Below are 14,797 nucleotides of genomic sequence, written 5' to 3' on the forward strand. Positions count from 1 at the left end.
TCAGCCTCCTCTCACACTGCTTCTCTGACTTGTTAAGGTGCGACATCCTGTTGTGGAAGACCCGCGTGCTGTAATGCCTCCTTGCCCCTTGCCTCCTTCGCTGTCTTTTTTGACCCTCCACAGGTCTTTGCTGCCGTGCTTGCTGCTGTTGCCACTACTGTGGCAGCCTCAATGGTAATCCCAGCAACATTCCTATCTTTTCTGGTACTCTTGCAGCCAATGAAGTCAAACTGCAGCTACAGCCAAATGTCAGCAGTCTGACTGTGAAATTTGTATGTCCAATACAATACAAAAAACACATGCATAACTACTAGACTGCACTACTCTATTATTTTCTATTTAAAGCATGTGATAAAAATAGGAATCTTCAACAAGTTTTTGTTTAGCTTAAACAAGCTTCATTTGAAATAAGATTCAGTCGACGTGACACCTTTATATTACAATAACTACAAAGATCAACGTATAAAAATGAATCAAAGTGCTTAGGAGATAAAACTGGACAAATTCTGATTTCTTTTGCTAAATAAACTGCTATAAAATCTAGTGCATAACTCATTTCTTCTAAATTTAGTAAAATGAATTGGACTGAAACACCTTCTAGGTTTTCCAAAAGAACATGCCTAAAAATGTGGGTGTGCCTTACAAATCTTGCCTTTACAGTATTTAAGATGGTTACAAAAAAATCCAGAATACATGACAGTCTACTTGTATACGTTTCTGAAAATACTTTTTATGTGCAAATAAAGACACTCAACGACAGGGACCCAACTTTTATAAAGTAAATGCAATAACATTTGCAAATTGCAGTCAAATGTTACATGATCAAACCTCCAGGAATACGCCCAACCAGAGTTGGTAACCCTAATCAATGAGGATAGGCTGAGCAGCTGGTAAATGCTGAGCAGTGCTCCTCAGTAGTACAGGACTCACTGGGGAAGATGGGATCAGCAGTCATTTCCATTGAGTAGCAATAGTTGTTGTGTTTGACCCTGGGCAATGCTACATTACCAAATCCTGTGTGTATAAGGTCACCTCAGATCATAGGGAATGGACCTTGCTCATGGGAATGGTCCATAGTTTGAGCATGAGAGACATTGCTGATAAGAGCCTGGAAATTGTAACAGTCACATCCTGTACACATGGTTAGACTGGGGTAACTGGGAAAAATCACAAATGACAATGCAGTAAGTGTTATGATTTAGTGCTCCGTTCAGTTACATTAAACTACAGCTGGTTTAATGTAATGTACTGGAGCAGTCATTCCTGTAAAAGCCACTAGAAGCAGCCAGAATAGTGATCTCAATAGATCTGTTAATACTTAGAAAATAAGAAATATCTCGAAGTACTTCAGGTACAGTGAATTACTGATCACTGCCATTTTTGTGCACAGCAAGATTTCACAACCAGCAATGTGATGAATGACTAGTTTTTTTATGGTGTAGGTTACACTTAGAATCATGGAGAGCTTTATGATTGTGAAGGAAAGCTTATTTTTTGTGGATGACTGGTGATTTCTGCTTTTGTTTAGGATAATTATTGGCATTCGTTTCTAGTTTGCAAGATAATAGAAATTGGAGATAAACATTTTCAAAATTAGTATTCATATCTGAACTATTGTAACTATTTGTAATGCTAACACTGTACAGAAGTAACAAAAGCATATGAAGAAAAGATGCTAATTTTTTATCTTTTTCATATAATTAATCTTTTTACTGTACATTGTTTGAAAATCAAAAATCAATGTGGCATTTGTATGCTGTACTGTAGAATTGATAGGCCAGAGGTCTATACCTGTGCATGAAATCACAACCTTTGCCGCATTTTCAGGGGGTGGTACTGAATAGAGGGTAGACATTTATCTAGTTATCTGACCAACCCTCAAGCATCTTTGTGTAGCTAATTTTAAAGTGGCATTAAAGGGGGTTCAGTCTCAGATACAGAATGGAATTTATGCAGGAAATCTAAAGAAAAATATTTTTAATTTACTTGTTACTATATTCTTCTTAACAGTCATGTAATCTTTTCTGCTTAACTAATTTCATTTTTAGAGACTTACGTGGAACAAAGCTCACTGTTCAAATGATGTACCCAGCTTTTATGGCAGTTCCAAACATTGTACAGCTGTGAGTGTTTTTCCATTCTATACAAAGGTACTTTATTTACATTATTTCCCTTATTATTTGATTACTACCTTGTGTTACTTCATTACTTTTACAGTGATGTGCCTGATGCAGTGAGGTGCTGCCTTTGCTATGTTGCTCGAACTGTTGAAATTCTCTTCAATACTGTGAAGATACAGTGTTCAGATCCGTGTGCTAATGACACCTCATGTGGTAGGTCATGTCTGCATATATACATAAATTGCAACTGTAAAGTGTTTAGATGTACAAGCACCATTTGAATCGTAAAGCAATCGTGCCATCTAGTGAACATTAGTTACTACTACAGTCAGTATATCTATTTAAGCAAAGATTCCTCTAGCTGTTGCTTTTCTGATTTGTCTAAAGTCAAAAGTGAAGCTCTGTTTCCTGCTAGTTAATTGATCAGTCAACTGAAACCGACAATGAAGCCCATTTTTTTAATACATCAAATTGGTTTATTAGTTGAAGCATATGCTGAAGTCATAGTTGGTGTTTTAAATATCTTTTAAAGAGATGGTTCTTAAAAGCACACCCTTTGGAGATTACTAACGCCAAATTAAAAAAAGAAGTAATTTTGCTCCCAGCAAATAATCTGAATATAATTCTCTCATTCCATTAACTCAGGGTTCCAAAGGGTTTTGTTTGCTCTCCCATTCAGTTCCCTCTTTATGTCAATGACCTCTACTTATCATCCAACCTCATCTACCCTTCAACTTCCTTCAAATTGCACACTCTGTTGCTGTCCTCTGTTGCTCTTGCAGTGCAGGAATGAATCATTGCATTGTGGCATCTTCCATTCTCTTCAGTGGGGTAATGAAAATATTTTATTTTCTTCCAGCCTTAGTCTTTTTTTCAGTACTCTAGGCCTCACTTTCCCTTCTGCCCTCAAATGGAACTCTTGTATCTCCATTGCTAAGGCTGCCTCAAAAAGCTCAGATTCTTCTTTTGTTCCTTTTGTTCTTTTGTTGTTCTTTTCTGCGCAGGTGAAACTTCTGTGCACCCATCTGTCCTTGTCATGACTGTGTCTCAAATCCTATGGACAGGATCATATATGTATTAGAAGTGGGTACCCGTATCAGTATCAGGCTACTGGGCTGCCCACCTCGCGGAATGAATGGGATTTTGGAGCAGCACCTTGCCGCTTTGCTGGGGTGGGGGATGGGTGGTGGGGGAACACCACAGGCCAAAGATTCCAAGGCTACAAACTTACTCTTTTGCTGCACCCTCGCTGCTAAGCCCCCAATTCATGCGGCAATCCCTCTGGGATCGGTTGCTGTTCAAAAAATGGCTTTATGGGTCCTGCATGTAGCCCTGTACGGCAAGTATGCCTGCTTTCCGTCAGTTGTATAAGAGGCAGGATTACAAGACAAACCCAGAATCCTACAAGGCACACCCCCAAAAGTGATGTTGGAATGGAGGGGTTCGGTCAGAATAAATGGCTTCTATTTTTCAGCCAAACTACCATGGGGTATGAGACCAATTTAAAGAGGTAGCCTCACATTACTTCAGCTTTGCATAGCCTACTTTTGAACTTCACGGCAAAGATTTTAAAAGAACCCTGGCTTGCATTTAAGTTTCTAAGTTTAGAAAAGAATTGACTGTCCCATCAGCTTTTTTGTAATACAGTAACTCAGGGTGGTAGTTGGAGGTCAGTGAGCAGAGTCCTGGACATACCTTTTTAAATGAACTTGTGCAGAAATCACTCAGAAATCCAGTTACATTTCTTCAGATGATTGCAACTGCTGCTTAGGCTTACAGTTGAGTCTTCATGACCGAGAATATACAAGCACCAGAAACAACAATATTCTAAACCTGGTGGAGTTAACCTCAATTCAGACACTTCTAGAATTTCAGCTTTCTCCTCTGTTGTCCATGACCAAAATAGCCACTGTCACCTTGAAATCAGACTATGTAGAGTTCCCACGGCCTGTAGTAGAGTGTCAGCGATTGTTTTTGTACAGACCAAATAAAAAAATTTCCATTCCTGAGGAAAATCACCAATTTTTCCTGACGGATGTAAAATGGAATCAAAAAGAGGTGAATAATTGGGGCAAATAATAGAACCTGAATGCATTCTGCCCTTTTAGCTCTTTCCAGCCTGTGGAATAGTACAGCAGTAGTAAAGGACGCTGCCATATATGCTGTGCAAGAGTTCTAGAACATAGAAATGGGAGTAGGCCATTCAGCTCCTCAAGCTTGTTCCACCACCCAATTAGATTTTGTACCTGAACTCCATTTACCCGCCTTTGATCCATATCCATTGATACCCTTACCTAATACAAATCTGTCGATCTCAATCTTGAAAATTTAAATTGACCCAGCATCCACAGCCTTTTAGGGGAGAGCATTCCAGATGCCCACTACCCTTTGTGTGAAAAAGTGCTTCCTGATTTCCCTCCTGAATGGCCGAGTTCTAATTTTAAGATCGTGTCCCCTTGTTCTGGATTCCAGCACCTGAGGAAATAGTTTCTCTGTATCTACCCTATCGAATCCTTTTATCATTTTATACACCTCAATTAGAACAGCCCTCAATCTTCGAAACTCAAGAAAATATAACTCAAGGTTATGCACCTGGCCCCTTTAAGCCCTGGTATCATACTGATGAATCTGCGCTGCACCTCATCCAAGGCCAGTATATCCTCCTTGAGGTGCGGTGCGCAAAACTAAACGCAGTACTCCAGATGGGGTCTGACTAAGGCTCTGTACAACAGATGCATCATTTAGAAACATAAGAAATGTGAGGTGAGGTGAGAGTGACTGCCCTTGACGTCAAGGCAGCATTTGACCGAGTGTGGCACCAAGGAGCTCTAGTAAAATTGAAGTTAATGGGAATCATGGGGAAAACTCTCCAGTGGCTGGAGTCATACCTAGCATAAAGGAAGATGGTAATGGTTGTTGGAGGCCAATCATCTCAGCCCCAGGACATTGCTGCAGGAGTTCCTCAGGGCAGTGTCCTAGGCCCAACCATCTTCAGCTGCTTCATCAATGACCTTCCCTCCATCATAAGGTCAGAAATGGGGATGTTCGCTGACGATTGCACAGTGTTCAGTTCCATTCGCAACTCCTCAGATAATGAAGCAGTCCATGCCCGCATGCAGCAAAACCTGGACAACATCCAGGCTTGGGCTGATAAGTGGCAAGTAACATTCACGCCAGACAAGTGTCAGGCAATGAACATCTGCAACAAGAGGGAGTCTAACCACCTCCCCTTGACATTTAACGGCATTACCATCGCTGAATCCCCCACAATCAACATCCTGGGGGTCACCATTGACCAGAAACTTAACTGGACCAGCCACATAAATACTGTGGCTACAAGAGCAGGTCAGAGGCTGGGTATTCTGCAGCGAGTGACTCACCTCCTGACTCCCCAAAGCCTTTCCACCATCTACAAGGCACAAGTCAGGAGTGTGATGGAATACTCTCCACTTGCCTGGATGAGTGCAGCTCCAACAACACTCAAGAAGCTCGACACTATCAAGGACAAAGCTGCCCGCTTGATTGGCACCCCATCCACCACCCTAAACATTCACTCCCTTCACCACCGGTGCACCGTAGCTGCAGTCCAGCAACTCGCCAAGGCTTCTTCGACAGCACCTCCCAAACCTGCGATCTCTACCACCTGGAAGGACAAGGGCAGCAGGCACATGGGAACAACACCACCTGCACGCTCCCCTCCAAGTCACACACCATCCCGACTTGGAAATATATCACCGTTCCTTCATCGTCGCTGGAATTCCCTACCTAACAGCACTGGGAGTACCTTCACCACACAGACTGCAGCGGTTCAAGAATGCGCCTCACCACCACCCTCTCAAGGGCAATTGGGGATGGGCAATAAATGCTGGCCTTGCCAGCGACGCCCACATCCCATGAATGAATAAAAAAAGGAGCAGGAGTAGGCCATACGGCTCTTTGAGCCTGCTCCGTCATTCAATAAGATCATGGCTGATTTTAGACCTCAACTCCACTTTCCCGCCCGATCCCTATATCCCTTGATTCCCTTCGAGTCAAAAAATCTATCGATCTCGGCCTTGAGTATACTCAACGACTGAGCATCCACAGCCCTCTGGGGCAGAGAATTCCAAATATTCACGACCCTCTGAGTGAAGAAATTCCTCCTCATCTCAGTCCTAAATGTCCAACCCCTTATCCTGAGACTATGTCCCTTCGTTCTGGACTCTTTAGCCAGGGAAAACATCCTTCTCAGCATCTACCCTGTCAAGCCCTCTTCAAATCTTATATGTTTCAATGAGATCACCTCTCATTCTTCGAAAATCCAGAGAGTATAGGCCCATTCTACTCAATCTTTCTTCATAGGACAACCCTCTCATGCCAGGAATCAAACTAGTGAACCTTCATTGCACCGCCTCTAAGGCAAGTATATCCTTCCTTAGGTAAGGAGACCAAAATTGCACAACCAAAATTCCTCCCCTTTGTATTCCAGCTCCCTTGACATAAAGGTCTTTAATTGGCTCACATTCCCCCTTACCACTCTTTTGTTTTGATATATTTATGAACACTTTTACTGTTAGCTTTGATATCCCTTGCATGTTCTTTTCATACTCCCTTTTTGCACCTTGTTACTTTCTTTGTATCCCTTTGTTGTTTTTTATAGCTCTCCCAGTCTGCTAGATTTCCACTTTTCCTTGCATTTATGCTTGATACTGTCTCTTATTTCATTTGTTGACCATGGTTGCTTTATTGCTCAAGTGGAGCTTTTGCCTTTTAGGGGTAGGTACTGATTTTGTATTGTACCAGAAACTTCTTTGAATACTTCCCACTGTTTGTCTGTATGATTATCCATTAACAGCTCAGCCTAGTTTACTGTGGTCAATTTATTTCTCATCCCTTTGAAATTTGCCTTACTTAAATTTAAAACCTTGGTTTGTGAATCTTGCTTCTCCCTCTCAAACCTAATATATTATGGTCACTATTCACAAGATGTTCCCTTACAGTCAGATTGTTAATTAATTTTGGTTCGTTACTCACCATTAAATCTAGAATGGCCTTATCCTTTGTCAGTTCTAAAACATATTGTTCCAGAAAACTGCCCCGAATACATTCTAGAAACTCGTTGGTGGTTAAATTTGGGAGCACCAACTTTTGGGCGCCTTCCCCAGCCCACGTTATTCCTCCGTGCACAAATAGTGAGATTCAAGGAGCCCTGGATATTGTACCTTGAGCCTCATCATAATGAAGACGACGATGCAGGAGGAGGCAGAATAAGATAAGTGGTCCAAGTTCGCCTGTCGGGCACGGAGATCGGGAGGGCCTGGAGGTTGGGATCGTGGGGGAAGGAAGGAGACCGAGGGCGTGAAGGTCTGGTCCAGGGAGGAGGGAGGGAGATCAGGGGTGGGGATGGTGGGGGGAGGGGGTGTTGGAGGTTGGGTATCTCGGGACTGGGAGCGGTGGTGATTGGGATGCTAATTGTAGTGAGTACCTACCTTTTTTTTAATTTTGGCGATGCTTAGGGTTGGTTTTCCATGGCGCTGGCTGCCTCAGGGCAAACCAAAGTTGCAGCAGGGACCTGAAGCAGGCGTTATGCCCTTTATTTGCATATGCAAAGGGTCTAACACCTGCTTCCAGCATGGGTAAAAGACGCCTCTTGTTTGTCCTTACCCAATATGGCAGGCAGTCGTCAGTGTGCGCAGGCTTCCTGCCCGCCCGCCATTTTGGGTCCTTAGGAGGCCCGGTGATGCCTGAAAAATGGGTAATATGCTGCCAAATTTAACCCCCATCGCCTTTACTATTTGAGCTGTTCTGCTTCTCCCAGTCTATGTGAAAATTAAAATTTCATTATAACCATGTTGATTCTGCTACACGCTTCCCTTATCTCCGTATTTATTCATCGCCCCCACTACATCACTGCTGTCAGGAAGTCTGTAGACAACTCCCACCAGAATCTTGCATCCTTTACTGTTTCTTAGTTCTACCTATACTGTTTCCACTGCCTGTCATTCTATGTCATTCTTCCACATAGAGGTACAATGACTCCCTGCTGTCATTGCTCAGCAACCAGTGATGGCACTGTACTTAGATGGTCATTAGAATAAAAACACGAAAGTCAATTAATCAAAAGAACATAAATGCTGAATTACTGTCACTTTTTAGCCATGTACTTTAACTCACCAGAAACTAGGTAAGTAGAATGGACTTTTATTTCATCAAATAAACTCAATTAAAAAATAAACTGGATTAAAACTCAATTCCTATATACAGAGGGACAATGCTTTAACCCACAATTTTAGACAGTCCCCAAAACAGTATGTTTCAATATTTTGTAAACAATTTTACAACACCAAGTTATAGTCCAGCAATTTTATTTGAAATTCACAAGCTTTCGGAGGCTTCCTCCTTCCTCAGGTGAATGGTGTTGTAAAATTGTTTACAATTGTCAACCCCAGTCCATCACCGGCATCTCCACATCAATATTTTGTCACAGTATTAGTTCAAATTCCTACTACTTTGTGTCATTATAATTGTAAATACTGTAATAGTATTAATAATAACATTTAAAATGAGTAGGTTAGGCGATGCAATTTAAGGGCAGGGCATGACTTTTGCCAACACTTGGTGGTGAGGCCAAAAACTGGTATAATATGTATCGATTCTTGTGATATTTAGAGTACCAATAGGGGAGAAATTCAAGCCATGGCTGTCTGTTTTACTGGCGTAAAAATCGGCGTTACATTACTGAATTTCATGTCGTGATCTACGGTACCAGAAGTGTACTGGGCATCACATTGACACGGGCAACATTTAATCGTCCAGGCAGCCGCCTGAAAGTAGAGTGGGCCTAATGAATATATGTAAATTAGGGGCCTGCGCCTGGTTAAGGACCCTTCTGCCAAATTGAATTTTGTGAGCGCTGCATTCGTTCATTCTAAAATCCTTGGCGGCAACAGTTAGGAAAGTGGCTACACCAGCGTTATTTCTAGGGATCTTCAGCTGCAGTCAGGAAAGTCTCAGGTTAGTCATTTTAGACTGCTTGTGTACTTTTAAGCCTATTTTTGGCTGTGTTGGCTGTTCTAGCTGAGTTCAAAAATTTTGAAGAGTCATTTTTTGCAACTGCAGGACAGTCTCTACCCGTGGACTCGTGCACAAAGTTACTCTGCCAATATGGGAGTGCTGCCCGGTATGTTATTGGGGCTGGAAGACGATGAGGAGGAAGAGCAGCAAGTCAGAGTGCAGAGACCTGCAGCTGCTGGGAGAAGAGAGCAAAGCAGGGGAGGGCGCAGGAAGCCTTGTACCATGCAAGTGTACTGGAACGGAACATCTTAACTGACAGCTCTGCTTCAGCAGGGATGCTGTGACAGAACTATGTCACCTGTGGCAGCACCGACTGCAAACCTGCTCCAGGTCCCACACTTTATTGCCTGTGGCTCTAAAGGTTACTGTAGCCATGAATTTCTACGCCTCAGAGACATTATAGATTGCAACAGGTGACATTAGCAACATCGGTCAATTTGCAGTTCGTTGCTGGAACAACCAGACGGACGCGCTCCTCGCTAAACAAAACAAGCTCATCGCTTTCCGCATGAAGGCAGCAAAGCAGGTAGACAGAGCTCTGGGCTTCGCCGGGATAGCAGGCTTCCCCCTGGTGCAGAGCATAATTCACTGCACCCACATAGCCTTGCATGCTCCATATCACGAATCTGGAATATACATGAACAGGAAGAGCTTCCACTCATTTAATATTCAGCTAGCGTGTGGCAACAGGCAGCGCATCGCGCAGGCCTGTGCTTAATTTCCTGGCAGTTGTCGTGATGCCTTTATACTGCTCCAGTCCTCAATCTACCCTATCTTCCTCTCAGACTATCAGGCGATCTCAAATGCCTTCAGTGAATGATCAAAGCCAGCTGGGGAGGAAGAATTGGAGGCGCAGGAGCAGGAAGAACAGAAGCCAAGAATGCTGAGGAAGATCGATGGCCATCAATCCAGCCAGCCGCCACAGCTTTACGTAGAAAATCATTGAGGAACACTTTGGTTGAAACACCCCACCTCCCCTCCCCCCCCCCCCCCCCCCCCCCACATCAACAGTCCCTCCTACCGTCAGACACAGTCTCTCCAGATGAATATTCTCAGCTTCAACACCAACATGGGTATTGCTATCACTTCACAAGGCATGGTCAAACAAACACCAATCAGAAGAAACAGTGCACACCAAGAAACTGCTTCAAAATGGTTCATTTTACAATTGGGAACAAACTAAAGGTCACCTTTGTACAAACCCCTTGTGCCTGTCTTGTGCTTTTTTGCCTAACCTAGTGCTCCTACAAGGTGCTACCCTAGTACCTACAAATGGAAGGTGGATGGCTGCTGATCATTCACTGAAGGCATTTGAGATCGCGATGGTGTGCAACCTCGAGGAGCTCTGACCGTAGAGGGCCAGGCTGCATCTCAGCAGCAGATGGGCCAGTCTAATCCAGATGGCTGACAGGCACCAATATGTGCATTGGTTGAGAGGCTGGCGGGGGAGCAGGCGTGTTGTCATCCTGAGAGAGGCCGCGTGTCTCTCCCATGACACCACTGCCACTAGCAAAGGGCTGCACCTAAGCACTCCCACTGCTCTGCATGAGAACATAATACAGGGGTAATGTGACAGTTTTTAAACTCCTATCCATGCTTTCTGTCACGTCTTGAAAGCTGGAGGAGATGTTGGAACCCTGAGCCAGATTGGCAGCAGTCTGAGCTTGCGTCGGAGCTGTCACCAAAGACTCCATAACGGAGGACCTTGGTGCAGTGTGCATAGAGGTAATCACGTGCCCCATGATTGATTGCATTGTTTCCATGCCCTTCGCAATGACCTCCCCCTAATCAAGTTGGAGGTGAACTCCTCGATACTATCTGACATTGTCAACAGGCTCGCTGATCGACAGTCTAGTGCACTGAGAATTTGGTGGTGCACAGCCATCTGCTTCTATTGGCTTGGCCTTTGAAGTCAACATCTGTGACCTCTGCAACAAGGCTAAGATGTGGGCTCGACCTCCGGTGAGCTGGTTCCTGGGCTACCCTATCCCACAGACCTTACTCCTATGCATTCCTTCATCTTCCAGTGCAGACTCCTCTAACTGATCCTCTAAACTACATGGGGTCCCGATTTCTGAGCTGGTGCCTGCAAGGGTAAGGTTAAATGACAATGTATCTTCAGAAGGGCAGTCCTCCGAGAGCTGTCCACCTCTTCTTGTCCTGCAACTTGTCACTTTGCTTCTGGTGGGACTGGAAAGAGAAGAGAGGTTAGTAATTAGTGACAAGGGTTAGCAGAGATAGGTGAGTAGCATCTCAAAGTGACACCACTTTGTCAAGTTGAGTGTGTGAGGGAAAGAGTTCAGTGAGACGAGAAAAGGAGCATAAGATGGCCAAACATCTGCCGAACATGTCCTCCAGCCTCGCCAGTTGCAATGGTCCTGACAAGCCCTCTGTCCACTTGTCCCAATACAGTTTCTTCCAATGGGCACAGGACTAGTAGTGATGGCAGCCCTCCACCTGTCCTCATCTGCTCCCCCGGTATTGTGTGCCAGATTGTCCTGCAAGAAGTAAGGGAATGTGTTAGTATGTGGCCTTCTGAAAGGTTGTGAAGATGTGCGTGTCAGGGTAGAATAGTGTGGATGGTGTGTAATAGATGCCGCAGGTGTTAGGAAGTGAGGGACGTAATTTTGAAGACAGTAATAGCTGCAGAGTGTGCTAGTAGCAACAGAAGAAAGTGTGCTGCTGTGATTGGAGGAGAGTGATGGGAAGCAGGTAAGTGCTGAAGCTACAGGCAGTGCAAGGCTAAGCAGAGAGTAAGAGAGATGTGAGTACGGTTAACCTAAATCTCTCAATTTTGTTTCTGGTATTGTGGATCCTTTATGTACAGTATGTCCATAAATTTTCTCCTCAACAGTTTACCAATGTGTTTCTTTATTGTTAATAATGTTGAGTTAGTGGCATGCAGATTGAGACACCAAAGTGCAAGTGTAGCTTCCAACATTTTTAAAAAATCTGACTACTGTACATAGAAAAAAAGTGTCAGTGAATAAATTACAATCAAGGCATGTAAAACTGGATCAAACACACCACTAGGTTTCATTGTATTTTACAAATGTATACATCATTTGTGTACTGCATACATTAATGTAAATTCCAACTCTATATTTAGTTAGATTTAAATATATATCATGCACTTATTACCACTGACATTATACCTATTAAGAACGTACAACTGGATTAGCATGCAAATGAATCTACTTTTTTAAAGAAATAATCTTAGAAATTACTATCACAAAGCTAGAAATTTGCCATTTGCGCTAGTTTTATCAGTGCAATCTGGATGCAATCAGCTGAACCAGTGCAAAAGATCGCGGAAACTCAAGCGTACGTTATATCAAGCATAAATCAAGTTTCTGCGATCATGGTTTAAAAATCGTTGCTCCCGAAGCCGGCCCCGCCCACAAAACTGGCCACACCCCCAGCTTGGAATAACGAGGATGGTGAATTTCTGCTGATTGCGCCCGTTTGCAGCCATTTGAGGAGGGTCGTCAAATTGCACTTTTTTTTTCGCGCACAGGCACCAACAGGCAGCCATAGTCATGTGATTCCAACCTTTCTACAGTGACCAGCAATCATTTCAGCAAAGTGCAGGCCTGCAGCAAATAATTTATTTAAATTGATCCATATGCATTGGAGAAATAGTTAAATATAGTTATTATTTACATTATTATGACATTATTGTGCTAGGAGTTTCCGCTTTGACCATTTTTTTGAATTCTAATCAAGACTTTAAAATGGCGCACTTTCTTGCTATCCCGCTCGTCTTTATAATCCTGGAGGAGGAGGAAAAGAAGAAAAAGGAGGAAGAGAGAGAGCTGCAGAGGCTCGAAGCAGGCCCACTTGAGTTACAAAGAAATATCGGAGGAGCTGGCCGTGCGCCGTCTATGCTTCACCAAGGTGGCAGTCGGCCAGCTCTGCGATTTACTGAGGGAGGACCTGAGGCTTCAATCGTCAACCAGCAGGGCGATCACTGTTGAAATGAAGCTCACAACAGCTTTAAATTTCTATGGGAGTGCCTCATTCTAGGTGTCGACGGGGAACTTGTGCCGAATCAGCGAAGGGGCAGTGAAGGCCAGCATCTGGCAGGTGACAGATGCCCTGTTCTGCAGGGCGAATGACTTGATTAGATTTGATTTAACGCTCACAGAGCAACAGCAGAGGTCACTGGAGTTTTACCACATAGCTGGCAAAGGTGTTTGGAGCGATTGACGGCATTCACGTGGCATTGAATATCACCCATGAGAGCTCACAGAGCTACCTAAATAGGAAGGGATTCCATTTCCTTAATGTCCAGGTAGTTTGTGATACCTGTTTTGCGAATCCTACACGTGAATGCCATGCACGCTGGTTCAACTCGTGCGTTTATTGTAAGGAACTCTGACATAGCTCGCATATTCGGGTAAGGTGATAGGCCTGATGGTTGCTAATGGGGAACAAAGCCTAACCCATGTTGCCATGGCTGATGACACCATTTTGGGCACCGCGTACTGAGATGGAGGTGAAATTGAATGAAGCCCATATTTCCACCAGGCAGGTCATGGAGAGATCCATTGGGGTGCTGAAGAGCCATTTCAGGTGCTTGTACAGAGCATGAGATGTGGGCGTCACTGGCGAGGCCAGCATTTATTGCCCATCCCTAATTGCCCTTGAGAAGGTAGTGGTGAACTGCCTTTTTGAACCGCTGCAGTCCATGTGGTGAAGGTTCTCCCACAGTGCTGTTAGGTAGTGAGAGCCAGGATTTTGACCCAGCGATGATGAAGGAATGGCGATATATTTCCAAGTCAGGATGGTGTGTGACTTGGAGGGGAATGTGCAGGTGGTGTTGTTCCCATGTGCCTGCTGCCCTTGTCCTTCTAGGTGGTAGAGGTCGCGTGTTTGGGAGGTGCTGTCGAAGAAGCCTTGGCGAGTTGCTGCAGTGCATCCTGTGGATGGTACACACTGCAGCCACAATGCGCCGGTGGTGAAGGGAGTGAATGTTTAGGGTGGTGAATGGGGTGCCAATCAAGCGGGCAGCTTTGTCCTGGATGGTGTCGAGCTTCTTGAGTGTTGTTGGAGCTGCACTCATGCAGGCAAATGGAGAGTATTCCATCACACTCCTGACTTGTGCTTTGTAGATGGTGGAAAGGCTTTGGGGAGTCAGGAGGTGAGTCACTCGCCGCAGAATACCCAGCTTCTGACCTGCTCTTGTAGCCACAGTATTTATGTGGCTGGTCCAGTTAAGTTTCTGGTCAGTGGTGACCCCCAGGATGTTGATTGTGGGGGATTCAGCGATGGTAATGCCGTTGAATGTCAACCGGAGTTGGTTAGACTCTCTCTTGTTGGAGATGGTCATTGCCTGGCATTTGTCTGGCACGAATGTTACTTGCCACTGATGAGCCCAAGCCTGGAAGTTATCCAGTTCTTGCTGCATGCGGGCACAGACTGCTTCATTACCTGATGGGTTGCGAATGCAACTGAACACTGTGCAATCATCAGCGAACATCCCCATTTCTGACCTTATGATGGGGGGGAAGGTAATTGATAAAGCAGCTGAAGATGATTGGGCCTACGACACTGCCCTGATGAACTCCTGCAGCAATGTCCAGGGGCTGAGATGATTGGCCTCCAACAACCACTACCATCTT

The 14,797-nt window shown here is 44.3% G+C and overlaps 1 protein-coding gene across 1 annotated transcript in view; it reads left to right on the forward strand.

The window, feature by feature from the left end:
* Positions 1-13,150, forward strand: part of LOC137300074 (leucine-rich repeat-containing protein 37B-like) — a 28,698-nt gene extending 15,548 nt beyond the window's left edge. The window contains exons 3-5 of the mRNA XM_067969170.1: positions 2,049-2,123; positions 2,218-2,333; positions 12,900-13,150. Of these exons, the coding sequence (XP_067825271.1) occupies positions 2,049-2,123; positions 2,218-2,333; positions 12,900-13,150 (442 nt within the window). The remainder of the gene's footprint in view (positions 1-2,048; positions 2,124-2,217; positions 2,334-12,899) is intronic.
* The last annotated feature ends 1,647 nt before the right edge of the window (positions 13,151-14,797 follow it).

Source organism: Heptranchias perlo, chromosome 30 (genome assembly GCF_035084215.1).
Source record: "Heptranchias perlo isolate sHepPer1 chromosome 30, sHepPer1.hap1, whole genome shotgun sequence".
Classification (NCBI taxonomy): domain Eukaryota; kingdom Metazoa; phylum Chordata; class Chondrichthyes; order Hexanchiformes; family Hexanchidae; genus Heptranchias; species Heptranchias perlo.